This window comes from Pituophis catenifer, unplaced genomic scaffold, assembly GCF_029215685.1.
Source record: "Pituophis catenifer annectens isolate HBS135680 unplaced genomic scaffold, rPitCat1.0.hap2 SCAF_1, whole genome shotgun sequence".
NCBI lineage: Eukaryota > Metazoa > Chordata > Lepidosauria > Squamata > Colubridae > Pituophis > Pituophis catenifer.
In genome coordinates, this window is record NW_027256881.1 from 20,070,275 (window position 1) to 20,090,091 (window position 19,817).

The 19,817-nt window shown below is 43.5% G+C and overlaps 1 protein-coding gene across 1 annotated transcript in view; it reads left to right on the forward strand.

Annotated features, from left to right (window-relative positions):
- The window catches only part of ELN (elastin), a 51,888-nt gene that overhangs the window by 11,945 nt on the left and 20,126 nt on the right, over window positions 1-19,817 (forward strand). Inside the window, exons 11-18 of the mRNA XM_070931972.1 lie at window positions 1,401-1,463; window positions 2,445-2,489; window positions 3,093-3,191; window positions 4,706-4,771; window positions 11,328-11,603; window positions 17,254-17,304; window positions 18,934-19,239; window positions 19,343-19,411. Coding sequence (XP_070788073.1) covers window positions 1,401-1,463; window positions 2,445-2,489; window positions 3,093-3,191; window positions 4,706-4,771; window positions 11,328-11,603; window positions 17,254-17,304; window positions 18,934-19,239; window positions 19,343-19,411 — 975 coding nt within the window. The remainder of the gene's footprint in view (window positions 1-1,400; window positions 1,464-2,444; window positions 2,490-3,092; window positions 3,192-4,705; window positions 4,772-11,327; window positions 11,604-17,253; window positions 17,305-18,933; window positions 19,240-19,342; window positions 19,412-19,817) is intronic.

Below are 19,817 nucleotides of genomic sequence, written 5' to 3' on the forward strand. Positions count from 1 at the left end.
TTACTGATTTCTGTCATTTGGTTTGAATCTAGTTTTAAGTCTCATGGCTTTGATTGGAATTGTGGTTTTGGATAGGAGGCAGAATTGAAAATTATTTGCAAATCTTCTAAGCCTGCTGCCGATAGAGAGAATGACAAGCATAGGAGTGGAGTGAAATTGGATCTAATTCCATAATTAGATGTAGAACAGCCTTTCCCCATCCTGGACATTCCATCTGATTCGGGATTATGATTGTAGAGGTCTTATACATACGGAAAGCATTGGGTTGAAGAAGCTTTATAAATATGAGGAATTAAGAGATCGCTGTCTCTCTAAATCTAAAACACAACAGGGATGAGTTAAAGGAAATGTAATCCTACATATCAATACGGGTAGTCCTCAAGTTACAACCATAACTGAGCCCAAAATGTATGTGGCTAAGAAAAACATTTTTTTAAAAAGATTTTTTTTTTATTTTTAAACAAAACATAAAACATAAATCCATCATCCATTACAATTGCAAACAGTGTGTCAGTCGGTTACAAGTCTTTTGTGCTTCATCCCCATATTCAAAATTTACTAATGATCTAATTTCTCATATTATCAAACAAATAAGTATCCTCATTTATCATTTATTTAACTATGGCTTTATCGTTTCATAAAAATTATTTTCAAATATTATATTATAACATTCATTTCATGTTCCATATTTCATTTCCATGTTTTATTATCTAGCCATTGATAAAATAAATCCCATATTTTATAATATTGTTTATCTTCTTGTTCTCTAATTTCAAATGTCAATTTACTCATTTCAGCACATTCCATGATTTTCTTAATAACTTCATATTGCGTTGGTATTTTCTCATTTTTCCAGTTTTTAGCAAACACAATTCTAGCTGCTGTTAATACATTCACAATCAAATATCTCAATTCTAAGGCTAAGAAAAACATTTGTTAAGAGAATTTGCCCCATTTTACGACTTTTCTTGCCACAGTTGTTAAGTGACTCGTTGCATTTGTTAAGCTAGTAACACAGTTGTTAAGTGAATCTGGATTTCCCCCTTGACTCTGCTTGACAGAAGGTCACAAAAGCTGATCACATGACTCTGGGACACTGCAACCATCATAAATATGAACCCACTTGCCAAGCATCTGAATTTTAGTCATGTGACCACGGGGATGCTGCAACGGCCGTACATGTGAAAAACGGTCATACGTCACTTTTTCCGGTGTTGTTGTAACTTTGGACAGTCACTAAATGAACTGTTGTAAGCGGAGGACTACCTGTATGGGGGAGGTGTTTTTACCAAGAAGAGCCCCAATGAATTTTTTTCCCTCCATTTTCTTTATATCTGGTATTAGGCAAAAATATTAATACCTATTCTCATGCAGATTCTGCCTTCTCTATGTGGTTTCAGGCGGGGCAGGTGGTGCATATGCTGGAGGACTTGGAGGGAAACCTGGCTATCCAACGGGTACAGGTAAAGGTCTTTGTGTGTTTGGCTGAAAGTCAGACTAGAGTGTTAGTAAAGCCCTTCTTGTCTTCCTGTCTTGCAGCTCAGGGCAAATTTGGCATTTTGAGATAGTCAGAGAATGCCACGGATTTGGGGAGCCTGTGGCCCTCCAGGTTTTGCTGAATGACTGCGTTTTCCACTGTATCCAGGGGTAGGCTGCTGGGGGTTCGCAGGGGTTCGGGAGAATCTCTAACTAAGATTCTGTGCAGTTCGGAGAACTCCCAAATCCCACTCCTGGCTGGTCGTCCTGCCCACTCCATCCCGCCCCTCCCAGGAGTCCCTATGCGGCCCGTTTTGGATGCAAGTAAGTGCAGGGGGCGTGCCGCGGAGGCTCGTGGAGGGCAAAAAAACGGGCCTCCCGGAAGTTTGGGAAGGCATTTCTGGCCTCCAGAGGGCCTCCGGAATCTGGGGAGGCTGTTTTCGCCCTCCCGGAGGCTCAAAGAAAACCTCTGGAGCCCTGAGAGGGCAAAAACGCCCCTCCCCCCATGGTGCAGGAAGCCGACTAGGCCATGCCCACCATGGCCACGCCCACCCAGCAACCGGGCAGAGAACCCCTTGCTAAAATTTTTGAAGCCCACCCCTGACTGTATCTGTAAAATAATTTAAAGATGACCTTAGAAGGTATGAAATAATAGTTAAGGATGGACTTGGTAAAGCAATTTCACAGTCAAGAGATTGAAGCCAGCAGAAGAAAAAAAAACTGAATCTGTCTTGATTTTGTTTATCAGAAGACAGGACAGGGAGGAACTGAGAGGTCCTTGGTGCTCTCTAAGCTTGATGGTTTTCTTGCAGATGTTTCATTGCCAAACTAGTAATGCATCAGTGCTAGTAGGAAGTGGAGTTTGCTCTCGTTTTATATTCTACTGACAGTGCACCAAACAGGGAAAGCCACTAGAATATAAAATGAAAGCAAACCCCACAACAATGTTGTTCTGTTTTCTTCTGCAGGTGTAGGAGCTCAGGCTGCTGCTGCTAAGGCAGCCGCAAAATATGGTAAGTATAACAAGCCAAAAAGAACCACCAGCATTTTTGTAGCACGTGCTCAAAATTCACCCTGCAGGATTTCCAGGGTGAATAAACATTTAATGTTTTAAAACCTATGCAGCCTCTGTGGTCTCCAGGGCTCCTAATCATAATTGTTAAATTACAACTTTTTTAAAAAAAAAAACCATGGCTAAATCTCAAATATCTGTAGGTTATCCCATGAAATCTCATGAGACTTTAAGCCATTTTAAAATTATCTTTCTTTTTAATTCTTGTGTGTTCTTACTTTCTTAAACCCACAATATCATACAAGAGTATCTACTGCCTAAAAGAGTCACTGAACTTCCATCAGCTAAAGGATATTGGCTCTAATTCTAAAATTTTTGGAACAAAGGGCCTTAACAGTACTTTCTTGTCTGTAGAAAATGAGATGTTTCTTCTAGGGAGTTCAATCCTGCAGAGAGCCTTTTTTTTTCAGATAGTAACTCGAGGTTGGGGATCAAATGACTTAGATGGATTATGCTGGGATTAGAAATATTTGCTCTCCATTCTGCTGGGAGTCAAAGTACAAGGAACTTTGGCCAATATGCATCCCTACTTTTTTCTTACAAGGCGCTGGACTTTTGCCTGGAGCAGGCACCATCCCTGGAGCTGGAACCCTTGGTGGAGGAGGGTTGTTGCCTGGTGTTGGTGGTGTTCCAGGAGGACTAGGTAAGAGATATCAAATCTGTCTTGCTGGATCACTGCCTGAGAATAAGGACAGTTCATTATGGGCTACCATGATGTCAATAAAACTAAGACGAATAAAACTAAGATCTATATAGCCTCTTATCTACCAGAGGCCTATTCACTCCCAGATATTAAAAGTCAGTTATGGAGAAGATGGCCATGTCCAACTTTCATTATCCTTGGTCCCTTGGCTGGGGCTGATGCATGTCCAGCAAAATTGGAGTGCTATTGCTTCTCTTTCCCTCACCTAAAAAAGTAGAGTGCATCTGAATTGATCCAGGACTAGCTCGTCCAGGAGTCAGCAACCTACGGCTCTGGAGCCTCATGTGGCTCTTTGGGCCCTCTGCTGTGGCTCCCTGTCAGGTGATCCCAACACTGGATGGCCCCACCCCTCGCCCTCCCCTCCCAGTCACTCCTCGCCTGGCCTGAGAAGGTAAGGGCAACGGCCAGGGCAGAAACAGAGAGATACAGAGAGAGGGGAAGAAAGAGAGACAGAGAGAGAAGGAGAGAGGGGGGGAGAGAGGGAGAGAGGGGAGAGAAAGAGATGTCAAAAGGATTTTGTGGTTCCCGGTGTTTTTTAACAACTGGTTCTCTGCCTTAATGACTGACTGAGTAGGCGTGGCTAGGGGGGGTCATGTGACCAGTGGAAGTGAGTGACATCAAGTTGGCCATGCCCACCCAGGTTTTGTGGCTCCCGGTGTTTTCTTTTCTGTGGGAAACAGGTCCAAATGGCTCTTTGAGTATATAAGGTTGCAGACCCCTGAGCTAGTCATTAGCAGCCATCCTCACCTTGTCTTGAAGTTCCATCACAGAAGTGGATAAGGCCAGCTATATACTTGGAAGTCAGAGCTCAGCAGAAAGACTCTGGACTCATAAACCTTGTGGAAGTTGAAGCATTCTGTGAGTGCACATGGGCATTCCTGAGCCCCCAGATGATGTGATCAATGAGTAGTGAAGCAGGTATTATAACTGAAACATAATGGAGATGCATATACAGGAAGTACATGATAGGAATAGGCCAGGTCTAGCACCTAGCTAGCTGCATCCTACTAGGAGGGAAGTCCAAAATAATATTTTGTGTGTCTGTGTCCCTGGGAGAAAAGCTAGATGGAGGTGACTGTAGATTAACAAAGTGGAGATGAAGTGATAAAGAGAGGGACACATTAAACATTAACTCTCCCTCTACAGCCTATGACCCTTATGGTCAGTAGGGCATGGTGTGCTGAAGAGCCTATGTCATTGGATTTGGAGGTCCAACAAGACTTTGGGTACCTCTCTGTTTTATAGGGCTATGGGAAGATAAGCAAACTTAAAACTCATTTAGTCCAACTAAATGTGTTCCCCCACAATTACGCTGCTTCAGCCATCACAGCCATGACTTTCTGAAATCCACCCCTCCATGACCCAGATATAGTAGGAACATCTGTTGTTATTGCCATCAGGATCCCAAAGGTAACAAGACAAGTATACTTCTCTCATCTTTTTCTTTCCTTCAGGTGCCGGTGGACCAGCGGTAGCGGCAGCAGTAGCTGCCAAAGTAGCTGCCAAAGCAGCAGCTTATGGTGAGTTGGTTCATCATCTTTAGATGAGCTTGAACTAGAACTGAAACGGAAACTGAAGATGAAGTAAATTGAGGAGGATAAAGAATGTACAGACTAAATTAAATAAGGCACCAAGAATCTTTTGTGGAATAACTTAGAATTGGCAGAGGAGAAGTAATTCTCCTTTGCTTTGAGCTTAATTTTGACTATCCGTGTTGTTTTCTTGGAAACAGGATAAAAATGATGTACCGTTATCTTCTAGTGGTAGTTTTTTTCTTTTTCTTTATTTATTTTTCACATTTCTGAGCAGCCCATCTCCCTCAGAGAGAGACTTTTTACTTCCTAGTCCAATCTTCAACTTTGGGATTTCCTTGTGATAGGCCAGGGGCGTCAAACAGATCTGCCCCGCAGGGTACTTAGATCTGGCCCGTGGTGTCGCCCTGGAAACAGCAAAAGACCAGCCTCTGCCAGATAAAACAGAGCTTGGGAGGGCCGCATGTGGCCTTCCCAGGTTCCATTTTCAGCCACAATGGCCTCCTGCCACCCTCTGGCCATGCCTACCCTGGCCACGCCCACCCCAGCCCTCGAAGTCAAACACAACCCTGATGTGGCCCTCAATGAAATCAAGTTTGACACCCTTATGATAGGCCATCTAAGTTCTTACTACCGTAGGCCCAATCCTATTTGAGATTGGCTGAGGTCAACCAAATGCTGCCGTCTGGTTTAACAAAAACTGGCAGAAAGGTGCAGTTTGGACAGAGTAAATATGGGGAGATGCCTGATTCTTCAGCACCTGTTACTGCTCCTTTGTAATCTTTTCTCCTGATGCTTTGTGAATTGACATTGACTGTAACAAACTTGCCTCCATGCAGGGAATGAGGTGGCAAATGGAGGAACTAGACACAGGAAACAGGAATTCTTCTTCCGCCTTCAGTCCTTGCTTCTGTCTTCAAAAATGTACCTCTGTCCTCCTTTTTTAGATACTGGAGAAACCATGTTAATGCTTCCAAACTTTCTATTTGGACTTAACAGCTAGCTAATCTCTCTTTATCTCTCTCTGAGTGATCTGATATGATTGTTGGGTTTGGGTGGCAAAGTTTGCTCTTGTCTGTATGGGACCAGGATGATGGTAGCTTCTTGTGTTTTTCCAAAAAAATAAAATTAAAAAAAATCTGGGAGATGAAGGAAAATCACACAAATAGCTTCAAATAAAAAGTGTAGGATCAAATAGGATGGATTTTGAGCACCTCCTCTTTAGGTTCTAAATACTGCATCTTTCCCAGGTGCACCTGACCTGCTCTCCGGAGAGATTTAGGAATTGTAGCATATTGCTTGCTACCACCTTTTCCTGGACTGTCTCAGCCTACCATCTGTTTTTTATTGAAGAAGTGAGCTGGCAATGGGGAGTCAAGCAGTTGAAGGGATTTTAGGAAACCACAGAACCGTCTGGTTTCACCAGGCAGGATATTGAGACTGTGTACTATTTTCCAGTCCCTGAGGTTCTGCCCAAACATCCATCCTGCATTAAAATCGAGGGGCAGGGGCACCAGCTCTGATGTGTTTTTTCTTTGGGGCGCCTCATCTGTGGCATCTGTGGCTCCTAGTAAAAGCCAGAAGCAAATGTGTGAGATGGGCTCTGAACTATCTTGAAATCCAACACTTCAGCCTAGAAAGTCTTCCTTCCCTTCCCTGATTTTACTGCCTCTGCTGCAGTTGCTATTCTTACAAAGGATGGATTATCTAGGCTTGATTGGGTGCGATTAACAGAGTTGGAAGGGACCTTGTAGCAGAGGTGGGTTTCAGCAGGTTCTGACCAGTTCTGGAGAACCGGTAGCGGAAATTATGAGTAGTTCGGAGAACCGGTAGTAAAAAGTTCTGACTCGCCCTACCCCCATCTATTCTCTGTCTCCCAAGTCCCAGCTGATAGGGAGGAAATGGGGATTTTGCAGTAACCTTCCCCTGAATTGGGGAGGGAACGGAGATTTTACAGTATCCTTCCCCTGCCACGCCCACCAAGGCATGCCACGCCCACCAAGCCACGCCCACAGAAATGGTAGTAAAAAAATTTGAAACCCACCACTGCCTTGTAGGTCATCTAATCTAACCCCCACCCCCTCACTTTGATTAGAGACACAAATTCAATGTTCCAGGCACAGTGCACTTCTATTCTTTCTTTTTTTAAAAAAAACTGTATATCATTTTTTTCTTAAATATTGAAAAGAATAAAAACCATATTACATTTTGAAAGAAAGTTAAAAAACCCAATAAATTAATGAAAAGAGTGCAAAGAAAAGATTTATAAAGGAGTGGCTTCAAATGTTAGGTTATTAGGTTAGGTTATTAGTTTACAATACTGTAAAACTTTCTTCTTTCTATAGTCTACCCTTTGGAGAAGGAAGTGAAAGAATATGGGCTTTAGTTACATGTTGGGAGAAAGAAGAGATTTTTTTTTAAGTGAGAGAGTTGTTGCTAGATAGGTCCTGCTGCCTAGTTATGATAACACCCTTGATTTCTCCATTGGATTTTGAGAGATCGTTTTCATTTTTACAAGAAAGGCAGAAACATAATTTCCAGTGTAGACCTGGGAGAATGAAATAATGCTAATCTTTTGTTCCATTAAGCTTACACACAGATTCATTGCATTTATTAATGTTTTTTTTTTAAACACATGAACTGAGATCAGTGTCAGAAAGAATGGGAAAGTTTTTTGTTGAAACCATTCATTGTATTAGTCAATGTATTGCCCAGTGGCAGTTGCGCTGAAAGTCTGGGTTTTTCCATTGGTTTCTATGGGCAGCCTTTGTTTCTCTTCAGAAGTGGAGGTGAGGCATGGGTGGGATGGGTGAAATGTGTTGAAAGCAGAAGTTCACCTTGAACATCACTCTTTCCTTTTCCATGTCTATGACTCAGCCCCTGTCAGAGATAGAGCCATCCAGGAAAGAGGCTGCCATCTAGTGGATCGTTCTGGCTACAACATGCATGTCATTCCATGCAATGTTTTGAACTTCCTAAAATAACAGAATAACCCCGGTCTTCTAACCCATCCAGTGGTGGGTTGCTCCCGGTTCGCACCAGTTCTCAAGAACCAGTAGTAAAAATTTCTAGTAGTTCGGAGAACCGGTACTAATATTGGCTGGCCACGCCCCTGAACCTGTCCCCAGCCCAGTCACCGCTCACTTACCTCACCCACCTCATCAGAGGCTTTTTAAAAAAACTTTTAAAAGCATTTTTTCTAGAACCTCTTTGGCCAAAAAATGCTTTTAAAAGTAAAAAAAAAAAGCCTCTGATGATCGCGCGGCTCAGTTGGAAGAGGTTGTAGGAAAAAAAAATGCCTTTAAAAGCCTCTGGCAATCCCAGCTGAGGTGCCTGATCGTCAGAGGCTTCTAAAGCATTTTTTTCTGCATCCTCTTAAGGTTGTAGAAAAAATGGTTTTAAAAGTTAAAAAAAAAAAGTTGGCCACGCCCACCCAGTCACATTACCCCCCCCCCACCAAGCCATGCCCACAAAATAAGCCACACCCACAGAACCGGTAGTAAAAAAATTTAGAACCCACCCCTGATCCAATCCCCTGCTCAAGCAGGAAATCCTACCTATATCATTCCGCACAAGTGGCTGTCCAGATTCTTCTTAAAAGCCTCCAGTGATGGAGCACCCATAACTTCTGAAGGCAAGCTGTTCCACTAATTTATTGTCCTCACTGTTAGGAAATTTCTTCTTAGTTCTAGGTTGCTTCTCTTCTTGATTAGTTTCCATCTGTGGTTTCTTGTCCTGCCTTCTGGTGCTTTGGAAAATAGGTTGACCCGCTCTTCTTTGTGGCAGTTCCTCGGAGTAAATTAGAAGAATAGGCTTAGACTTGGAGTTAGAATAACTTTATTATCATTTTAAATGTACACTAATCAGCATACATTAAAATGAAACTTCGTTGCATACAGCTCTCAATATACACTACATAAATAAAACAAAAAATTATGCATACACCCAGATACCCACATATATTATATGTTCAATACAATGATCAATCACTCCTCATGTGTCAAGAACTATTGAGATGGCAGGTAGAACATAGTACAGTAACAGAGTTGGAAGGGACCTTGGAGGTCATCTAGTCCAACCCTCTACTCACGCAGGAGATCCGTACTAGGGATTCGAACCGCCAAACTGCCGACCTTTCTGATCGACAAGCTCAGTGAGGAGCATCACAGGGGCTGTTTATGACTCTCAGGAGCCTACATTCAGAGTGACTGATTCATAAATATTAGAAAGGCATGATATTGGGAATGGCTAATTTAGAATTACAGGAAGATTCTCTTATGAGATTTGCTTAGTTTTATCAGCAGCAGCAGCTGTAGCAGCAGCAATTATCAGCCCCGCCCCCCAGATATTGTAGGAGGAAAGCCACATTAATTTATGGTAACAAAAAAAAAAAAATCAGAAGGAGTCATGGAGCATCTTTTCAACCAACAAATTGTATTAAAAACCATCAGCTTTTAATAAGCTGTGACTTCCCGTCACGACAGACCTTCTTTGAAGCAGGAAGTTTTCATCCCTGTACCTCTGGGGATTCAGCAACAGTGTTAAGTATTCATTCACAAAATATTGTATTTATTTTACGATTGCATCCTCACCATCCCAGAATTAGGCAGTCGCAAAGGCTGCAATTACTCCTTATTGCAGCAGTAAATAAAATAATTACTATAAAATTAATATGATTGCATTCATCACAAGAGAAGTCTTTTCTAGGTAGCAGCACTTAACAACTCTTGAGCTCAGAAACTGAAGTAAGTTGTGGTTGGCACTAACGTAGGAAATCCCAGGATTGTGGTTACATTGTGAAGTTTAAAAAAAAAAATCCTACATGACGACAATGATAGTGACCACTTCCACGTAACTGCTGAGAAAATTTCACAAACATAACTATGACATCATTAAACTACGACGTCAAGTTCAGCTGAAAGCATACTTTCTCATGATATTATTATTATTATTATTACAATAATTATAGCATTGTGGATGGGTGGTTTTGTGGTATAGGACTTAAACTGCCTGAACTGAAAAGTTGCCATTCTCCAGAAAAACAAATCATAGTTTCAAATCGTTCTTGGCACCATTCTTTTCATGGATGGTGATGATGATAACCTCCCTAGTTAGATGCTCCTATTACCACCATTTGACGTTTTTCTAGACATGAACAACTACTAGCTACAATAGTTCATGCTGCGTTAGCGTGGATGGCATGCACGCGAATGTAGCACACGAAGCACATACCTGTTCAGCATTTAGTGAGTAGTGTAAAAGGTTTGCCTGATGACTATCACTGAGTGTTGTATCTTATGATTATGATGATTGTATTTTATGATTATGATCATGATTTATCACTTGTTGCTTGTATGTACACTGAGAGTTTATGCACTGGAGACAAATTCCTTGTGTGTTCAATCACACTTGGCCAATAAATAATATTTCTATTCTATTCTATTCTATTCTATTCTATTCTATTCTATTCTATTCTATTTTATTCTTTTTTTTTTTTTTTGCTTTAATTTATATGCCGCCCTTCTCCGGAGACTCAGGGCGGCTTACAATGCCTTCATACTTTTGTATATTATACAAAATCAGTTTATTGCCCCCACAATCTGGGTCCTCATTTCACCTACCTTAGAAAGGATGGAAGGCTGAGTCAACCTTGAGCCTGGTGAGATTTGAACTTGCAGTAATTGCAAGCAGCAGTGGTTAATAACAGTGTTCTAGTCCACTGTACTACAGGCTCTCTTCCCTTCCCTTCCCTTCCCTTCCCTTCCCTTCCCTTCCCTTCCCTTCCCTTCCCTTCCCTTCCCTTCTCCTCTCCTCTCCTCTCCTCTCCTCTCCTCTCCTCTCCTCTCCTCTCCTCTCCTCTCCTCTCCCCTCCCCTTCCCTTCCCTTCCCTTCCATTGGAGGTCCCTAACAGAGTCTTAGTTCCTCCCCTGGAGCTTCTTTAAATGGCTCCTCTAAGGAAAGTTTGGATTTCATTTTTGTTCTGCATAGACTTCATTAACCTGATGTTATCCAAATATGCTGGACTACAGTTCCTAGTAACCCAGCTAATAGTGCATATTAGCTATGGATGAATGGAATTATACTCATTCTAAAAGTTATGCATTAAGTTCTGAATTTAAGTGATCTGGAAATTTCCTAAATCACAGGTTAGTATCTTAGCCTCTGTGCTATTCTAGCTTTCCACCCACAAATCCTTCCATTTCTTTGTGATTTGAGGATTGCAAAACTAGTAAACTACCCATAGAGATTACCATTACCATACTACCATTTCACCCTCCAGCCTTTCATAGCTGATTGTGTGTGTGTGTGTGTGCGTGTGTATGTTTGTGTGTATTTATTTCTTTATTGTCCATCAATGGAAGTTTCTGAAAAAAGCCCTTTTCTGCAATTAAGGCTTTCTGTTCTCTGCTGTTCTAATAAATTAATGCTAATTATTGATCAGTATTTGACCCATGTTGGCCAACATTCAAGAGATTCATGACTCCCTTCTCCCAATTTCACCCTGTTTTGCTTGTGCCCTTTATGGCTTTCTTTCTCTTTGCAGGTGGCAGAGCTGTCCCTGGAACTGGACTGGGTGGTGGTGGTGGTGGACTTCCTGGTGGTGGTGGATTTCCTGGTGTTGGTGGACTTCCTGGTGTTGGTGGACTTCCTGGTGGTGGTGGACTTCCTGGTGGTGGTGGTGGATTTCCTGGTGTTGGTGGACTTCCTGGTGGTGGTGGTGGATTTCCTGGTGTTGGTGGACTTCCTGGTGGTGGTGGACTTCCTGGTGTTGGTGGACTTCCAGGAGTTGGAGTAGGCCCAGGAGGAGTTGGTGTGGGAGGTAAGTTGTTAAGGGGAAGAGGAAGAGGAGGAGATGAAATTGGGGTTTGCTTCCATATCCCAAATAGTCAATCCCATTTAGTCCAACAGTTCTCAATTGCCCTGTTTCCCAGAAAATAAGAGCCAACCAGAAAATAAATCCTAGCATGATTTTTCAGGATGCTCGTAATATAAGCCCTACTCCCAAAATAAGCCCCAGTTAAGGTTGTCAGCCAGATGGATAGCATTTAGTACTGTATTTCCCCCAAAATAAGACCTAACCAGAAAATAAGCCCTAATGCTTCTTTCGGAGCAGAAATTAATATAATTTTTAATATAATAACATGGTATAAACTTGTTCACTGGCTTCAAAAGTATTAATATCTATTCACTGCTTTTAGGTTATATCACCAAGCAGAGGTCCAATGGGCAAAACAGCAATAGCAATAGCGCTTAGATTTATATACCGCTTCATAGTGCTTTTACAGCCCTCTCTAAGCGGTTTAAAAGGCAGCATATTGCCCACAACAATCTGGGATTCGGAAGGATGGACGGCTGAGTCAACCTTGAGCCGGTCAGGATCAAACGGCTGGCTATGGGCAGAATTTGCCTGCAATACTACTTTCTAACCGCTGTACCACCACGACTCCTACCGAATACTAGCAGACACACACATCCTGTGTGGCACGTGTGAACCGAGGGCAGGGGCTATCTGCTCAAATAGCAGTATCAGTCTCAAAGCAACACCGTGTAATCACAGCCATTCTGATCCTAGTAACTGGAGCAGAAACCTAATTTTAACATCCACACAGGGAGCAGAGCTGAATCCACCTGCCCCTTATTTATTCTTCCTCCAACCTGATACCAAAGACACTTCCATGCTGCTTCAGTCCCTGGTCCTCATCTCTTCAAAATCAGTTTGGAGCTGTTGTTTATCAGCTGATCTTAAAAAGCTGAGAAAGAGCAGAAAAGCTGTTCTGCCCCAGCTCCGGATTCCCAAGGATTGTGACACACACCAAAGTTATAACGTACCAAGAATAAACAAAGTCCGGCAAAGGTTGGCAACCAGCCCAGAAAACAAGATACGATAAGACACTCACTCTTCAAAAATGCTCTGATGATAATTACAAGTTGTTTTTAGCAAGAAACTTACTTAAATAGGTTAAGGGAGTGATTCATTATCCTCAAGCCTTACTCTCGAGGAGACCTCTTCCTCCTGAGTAGCCACTCCTGCCTTTTGGCAGCCCTGCGTGCTCGAGCATTGAGGAGAGGCTCCTCCACTTCGCTCTCTCCACTTGAAGGAACCTCTGGAGGTTCTGAAGGCCCTGGCTGAGTCTCTGCCTCTGGCACCACATCCTCTTCAGCCTCCTCGCTGTCTGACATGAGCGCCGGCTGCGCAGGCTTCTGGCGCGACCCCACACCAGCCTCCTCATCAGGATCAGCCACAATCCGCGCAGGCCGTTGGTGGGCGACAACAAAAGCCTATGAGTCATCTTAATTCTCTCTCCAGGTGCTGAGTAAGAGCGTGCAAAGAACATGGTTCAGCATCACAATACTGGAGTAATAAAACACATCCCCATACTTTGCAAAAGGGAAAAATAAAAAAATTATCAGACTCAGGCTTGCCCAGGAACCCATTGAATGGAATAAAAAAAAAAGAACAAAACAGTCAAACTCTTAATCATTTTGAGTTCCTTTTCCTGCATTTGCTATAGCCGTGATGGCGAACCTATGGTACACATACCACATGTGGCATGCAGAGCCCTCTCTGCTGGCATGCCAGCCATTGCCGCAGCCCAGCTCCACCGCACATGTGCGCGTGCCTTCCGCCTCCAGCTGGTCTTCGGGTCTCTGCCACATATGTGCGGGGGCCGGGCACGTGTGGGGATGCACATGTGTGTGCACGGGGCAGGGGGCATGCGGGGGATGCACACATGTATGCGTGGGGGCGGGGCGCATGTGCAAGGGGGTGCAGGTTGGTGCAGGAGGCTTTCCAGGCCCAAAACTGGGTGTGTGTGGGGGGTGCGGGGTGCATGCGCCAGAGGCGGGGCACATGCACAGGGATGCACGCTTGGGGGCGGGGCACATGCACGAGGGGACGCTTGCATTGCATTTTGAGGGTTTGGGCACGTGCACATCAGAGGTGGGTTTCAGCAGGTTCTGACCAGTTCTGGAGAACCGGTAGCAGAAATTTTGAGTAGTTTCGAGAACCGGTAGTAAAAATTCTGACTGGCCCCGCCCACATCTATTCTCTGCCTCCAGAGTCCCAGCTGATCAGGAGGAAATAGGGATTTTGCAGTATCCTTCCCCTGGAGTGGGGTGGGAATGGAGATTTTACAGTGTCCTTCCCGTGCCACGCCCACCAAGCCACGCCCGCCAAGCCATGCTACGCCCACGAAGCCACACCCACAGAACTGGTAGTAAAAAATGTTGAAACCCACCACTGGCGCATGTACATTTACATACGTGTGCTTTGGGCACTCGGCACCAAAAAGTTTAACCATCACTGTGCTATAGGCAAATAAAAATTGAAAGCTATCAGAGGTAGAGCTGTGCAGTCTTTCAATCCAAAACAGAAAAGTCAGACATTCTCAACTCCTTCCCTGAAATGCAGCTACCGTGTAAACTGAGGGTCCCAAAACTCCTCAGCTCCTTTTTTTTTTCTTTTTTAAATTTGATTTATATGCTGCCCTTCTCCAGAGACTCAGGGCGGCTTACAATGCGTTAAGCAAAAACCTTCATATTTTTGTATATTTTTACAAAGTCAGCTTATTGCCCCCACAAACTGGGTCCTCAATTTACCTACCTTAGAAAGGATGGAAAGCTGAGTCAACCTTGAGCCTGGCAAGGTTCGAACTTACTAATTGCAGACAGCGGGAGTTAAATTACAATGCATTAGTCTGCTGAGCTATCCAGGCTCTATCCTTGACCCCTTCGTGAAGTTTCAGGTTGTTTATTGACTCCTAGAGATTAATTATGGTATGTGAAAATAATTTAAGAAATACCACTTTAACTAATACAGTAATGGTCACAAATTATCCTCACACATTGTCTGCTGTGGATACTCTACAAATACAAACCCACCTCTGTTTGGAAACAACGCCAATCAGTTCATGCTGTATTTTACAATAGGATCATCGGAGGTTGTGTGTCTTTGCCCGATTTTATGCAAAAATACCTGAGCAGTAGATGCAAGAGCGGTGCTCTTAAACCATTTGACCCAATTACCAGGGTTTTTTTCCAGTCTCAAATAGTGTCATTAACACCCCCGCTCCTAAAAAACCAGAAACTATATTTTACGCAATCAGGTAGGCAGCAGTTTCCCAAACGGAGTCTTCCACTCAGAAACAAGCAAATTGCTTCATAAACCACAGGATATGCCCAGTTGAAGAACCACAGTATTAGAGGGAGCTAAAATGAAGCTACTTTAAAAAACAAAAAACAAAAAAACCCTGCAGACAGGAAGCTTTGTTGACTCTAGTAGTTCCTGAGTGGGGAGGCAAGGTGAGACGGAAGAGCTTCACCGGTTGGACAACCAACAGCTCATGCTTTAAAAGTGGGCTGCGAAACGAAAGTCTGGTAGGCCCATGCTTTGAAGTGGGCTGCGGCTGAGTGTGAAATTAATGGGCTCAGCTGGCAAACACAGCAGACTGCGTGGGAAGATCTTCCTCTGAATCCAGTTCTGGGGTGGCGGAAAATGAGGCTGAATGGAATTAACAATGTTTCAATAGGATGAATTGAACGGGAGGGCATTCTGTTCCTATCCGTTCTTTTTTAACGTTAAAATTATATCTCACTCATTTTCTGTATTATTTTCCATTTCCTTGCAATGCAGTACCGGCAGCACTCCACATTTTAAGATTAGTGTCTGTTTTGCTTCCTGTTGGCGTCTGTAAGCGTGTACACTCACACACAAGTACATGAAGGATACCTTTACCTCAGCCCCCCTGTGAGGTAACAGCAAATGAATCAGCCGTGTGAGGAAAAGAGAAAATCACAAACCACGTTTTGGAATGATCACATTTGTTTATTACCACAGTATATAGAATACATGCATGAAGCAGTGATTTTCTAGGAAAGAATGAAATGGCATTTGAATGAAGTAAATAGTACAGCTTTGAGAATCTGAATTACAGGTAGTCCTCGACTTACGACCACAACTGAGCCCAACAATTCTGTTGCTAAAAGAGACATTTGTTAAGTGAGTTTTTGCCCCACTTTACGACCTTTCTTGCCACAGTTGTTAAGTGAATTGCTGCAATTGTTAAATTAGTCACACAGTTGCTAAGAGAATCTGGCTTCCCTATTGACTTTGCTTGTCAGATGGTCGCAAAAGGGAATCACATCACTCCGCCATACTGCAACCGCCATAAATATGAGTTAGTTGCCAAGCTTCCAAAATTTGATCAGGTGACCAATGGGCATGCTGCAATGGTTGTAACTTCGAATGGTCACGAAGTGAACTGTTGTAAGTTGAGAACTACTTGTATTCCATGGCCACTAAAGAGAATAATAAGATACCAGTAAAAAGCTTACCTTATTACAATGCTGCATTTTATTTAAAGCACGTATGGGACTTTTCCTCTCCAGTGCTAAGGTCCTGGGGGTCAGAGAGGGAACTACGATATGTAGCCCCTTGGGAATCATCTGATGGTTATGGGTAACCAGAGCAAAACGAGCAAGGGAATTCATCTTCTTTGCCACCCCTTCTTTTCACCAGGTGCCTATTAAAGAGAGCTTCTGGACATGGAGTAAAGCGCTATGGTGGCGCAGTGGTCAGAATCGGTGAAGTCCAAATTTTTTTACTACCGGTTCTGTGGGCGTGGCTTGGTGGGCGTAGTGTGGCTTGGTGGGTGTGGCTTGGTGGGTGGGGAAGGGGAAGGATATTGCAAAATCTCCATTCTCACCCCACTCCAGGGGAAGGATACTGCAAAATCTCCATTCCCACCCCACTCCAGGGGAAGGATACTGCAAAATCCCCATTCCCTCCCCACTCCAGGGGAAGGATACTGCAAAATCCCCATTCCCTCCCCACTCTGGGGCCAGCCAGAGGTAGTATTTGCCAGTTCTCCAAACTGCTCAAAATTTCCACTACCGGTTCTCCAGAACCTGTCAGAACCTGCTGGATTTCACCCCTGGTCAGAATGCAGTATTGCAGGCTAACTCTGCTCACATTGCCAGGAGTTTGATTTCTGACCAGCTCAAAGGTTGACTCAGCCTTCCATCTTTCCAAGGTCGGTTAAAATGAAGACCCAGATTGTTGGGGGAAATACGCTGACTCTGTAACCACTTAGAGAGGACTGTAAAGCACTGTGAAGCGGTATATAAGTGCAATTGCTATTGCTAAAGTTGATCAGAAGTGGAGGCTGGGAAGGTCTCATCATCTCCCTTACACAACTGAACAGCTTCCAGTTTTAACCAAGCCAGGCTGGTTTAACTGCCCCAGCACCAGCTAACCTTTTGCTGATGCCAGCAAAAGTTTCAGAATAAATTGTTTGATCTCCTTCCCTTTGGCCCCAAAGGTACATTTCCACTATTTCTTAAAATTAGAGTAAGATTAAAATGAGAGTAATGTCAGATTTGCATTATCACAGCAAGACTATATTTGAAATGCATTACGTTTCTATTATTAAGCTATACCTCCTGTTTCCTCTCTTGCTTGAATCTTCAAGGAGTGAGTCCAGCAGTAGCAGCAGCTGCTGCCGCTAAAGCAGCAAAATACGGTATGTCTCCCAATTATTTGAAAGCTCTTTATTTGGGGGGGGGGGTATCTATAGCAAGCTCAAGTACGTAGATATTATTGCAGTGCACATGGTAGGATTGGGCCCTCCATTCTTCTCTCTCTTCTCTCTTTCCCCCTCTCTCCCTCCCTCTCCCTCTCTCCCTCTCTCCCCCCTCTCTCCACCTCTCTCCCTCCCTCTCTCTCCCTCTCTCTCTCCCTCTCCACCTCTCTCCTTCTCTCCCTAACTATTAAAATACTTCCCCGGGAGTTGCACTTAGTAAGTGTGCCATCTTAGTGACTTCTCAGAAACTAGAGGACAGGTGGGTAAATCCAGCATGAAGTTACAACTACTACTGAAAACAACAATGTTGTCGTACAGACAGTTTTTCCTCTCTGATGTCAATTCTGGAAGTTGAGACGAGGTTGAGAAATGTCAATCTGTACAGCGCAGTGTAGAGCAGAGAAATTTGTGATATTTTGGTGGGAGAAAATAGAAGATTTTGAGTTTCTGCTTTCTGACAACAGTAAGATTTAATACAGCATGCCTGGTGCCTTAAAGTATGTTTGAAATCAAGAAAGGTTTCAATTGATTTCATATTTCTTAACACTTCCCCTAGTTATCTGGCCATAACAAAACTAGAAATTATATTTTGAAATTTCCCCCCTCTAACCATAAATTTTGCAAAATAAAATTTAGAAAATCAAATTGACTTTGTAAAAAATGTGCAAGTTGCAAGATTCAGGCTTTCCAGGCAGAACGTGGATTGATTGAAGGCCCAGATATATTCTATGTCTACTTACACAGGAAGTAATTGCTATATATGCAGTGATACTTCTGTGATCTGGGGGTGTTGTGTGGATTTTTATCTAGGAACCTCCACAATTCACCTCCCCGGGACAGAGAGAGAGAGTGGCTGTTTTAAACCACTGTATCAAATAGGCTCATATATCAAACTGACACATACAGTATATGGAAGGGCAGCAATGAGATCAATGAAAAGCTTGAGGAATAGAACACATCTTTTGAATCAGTGAAAAATGAGAGAGAGACATACACACAGAGAGAGAGAGAGAGAGAGAGCGCACGCAGAACTGTCATGGAAGAGAATTCCTCATATTGAAGGTCATCCATAAAAAGGGTACCTCTGCATCCCACCAATCCCAAACGGAGGCACTGTGCCTATGAATCCCATGAATCTGAGGGACCAGAGTGATGAGCCAACAAACACAGCCTGTGAAACCTCCCTCAAACTTTGTGTCCTTGCCTACATGAGGAAACATGTACATGAATGGAATCCTATATGTGGTGGGATTGCAGAATGAGCATGGAGAGGTTAGGGTTAGGGTTAGGCTTTGGGAACCACCATCTGATATAGACTGTTTTTGCTCTAATGTGGTCATTCGATGGTAGCATGCAGGCAGTTCTCTCCTGAGTCTGCTCTTATGCTTAGCAGCATTGAAGTCGCATGGATTTTCTGAATAAGTATAATTGGTAGGCAGCAAGGACTTTGGTGAATTTTCTTTGAGTTTCCACTAAGTTCCTCTCCAATTGAGTTTCTGCTGAGTTCCCAATGCAATTGAACCGAGTTTCCACCGAATTCCCACCCCCATTTCATCATGTCTTTCCTAGGGCGGGTTCCAGGTGGTGTCATCCCTGGTGGCATCGGCCCTGGTGGCGTTGGACCTGGTGGCGTCATCCCTGGTGGTGTTGGCCCTGGTGGCGTCATCCCTGGTGGCGTTGGACCTGGTGGCGTCTTCCCTGGTGGCGTTGGCCCTGGTGGTGTCTTCCCTGGTGGTGTTGGACCTGGTGGTGTCATTCCTGGTGGTGTTGGCCCTGGTGGTGTCTTCCCTGGTGGTGTTGGACCTGGTGGTGTCATCCCTGGTGGCGTTGGTGTCCCAGGTGGTGGTGTTCCTGGTGGTGTCGGTGGTTTCCCAGGTATTGGTGGAATTCCTGGGGTGCCATCAGTCCCAGATGCAGAAGAGCTCCATGCCAGTATGGATTCTGTCCTGTAACTTAACTGTGTTTCTATGCACATTAGGAGCCGGGACAGCAGGAGCGGCAGCGGCAGCGGCAGCAGCTAAGGCAGCAGCAAAAGCAGCAGCATATGGTAAATATGGAACCTATTTCTTTTTCTCATTGCGACAGAGTTTGCGAATAGCAAGATATAACTAAATGCCAAACATCAGCAAAGCATTGAATAAAATGAAATACAGAATGGCATGCAAAATAAATTGCTGACTGAGGCAAAGTAAACTTATCTCGTACCTTGAGCCTGGCAAAATATGTAATATTATAAAGAATCCATAGATATTAATTTAAAAACACAAGGCTCTCTGTAGGAAAAATATATGTGAAATTATTTTGAAAGTCTATATTAAAGACGTTCATTGGACCTAATATAAAGCATTAATATACATGTCCTTAGATAATTCTTTTACTGAATCAAGTTTGTTTATCCCCCAACCTGTCTGAAATCCAGGTTATTGTGATAGATAACACAAAATTGGAAACAA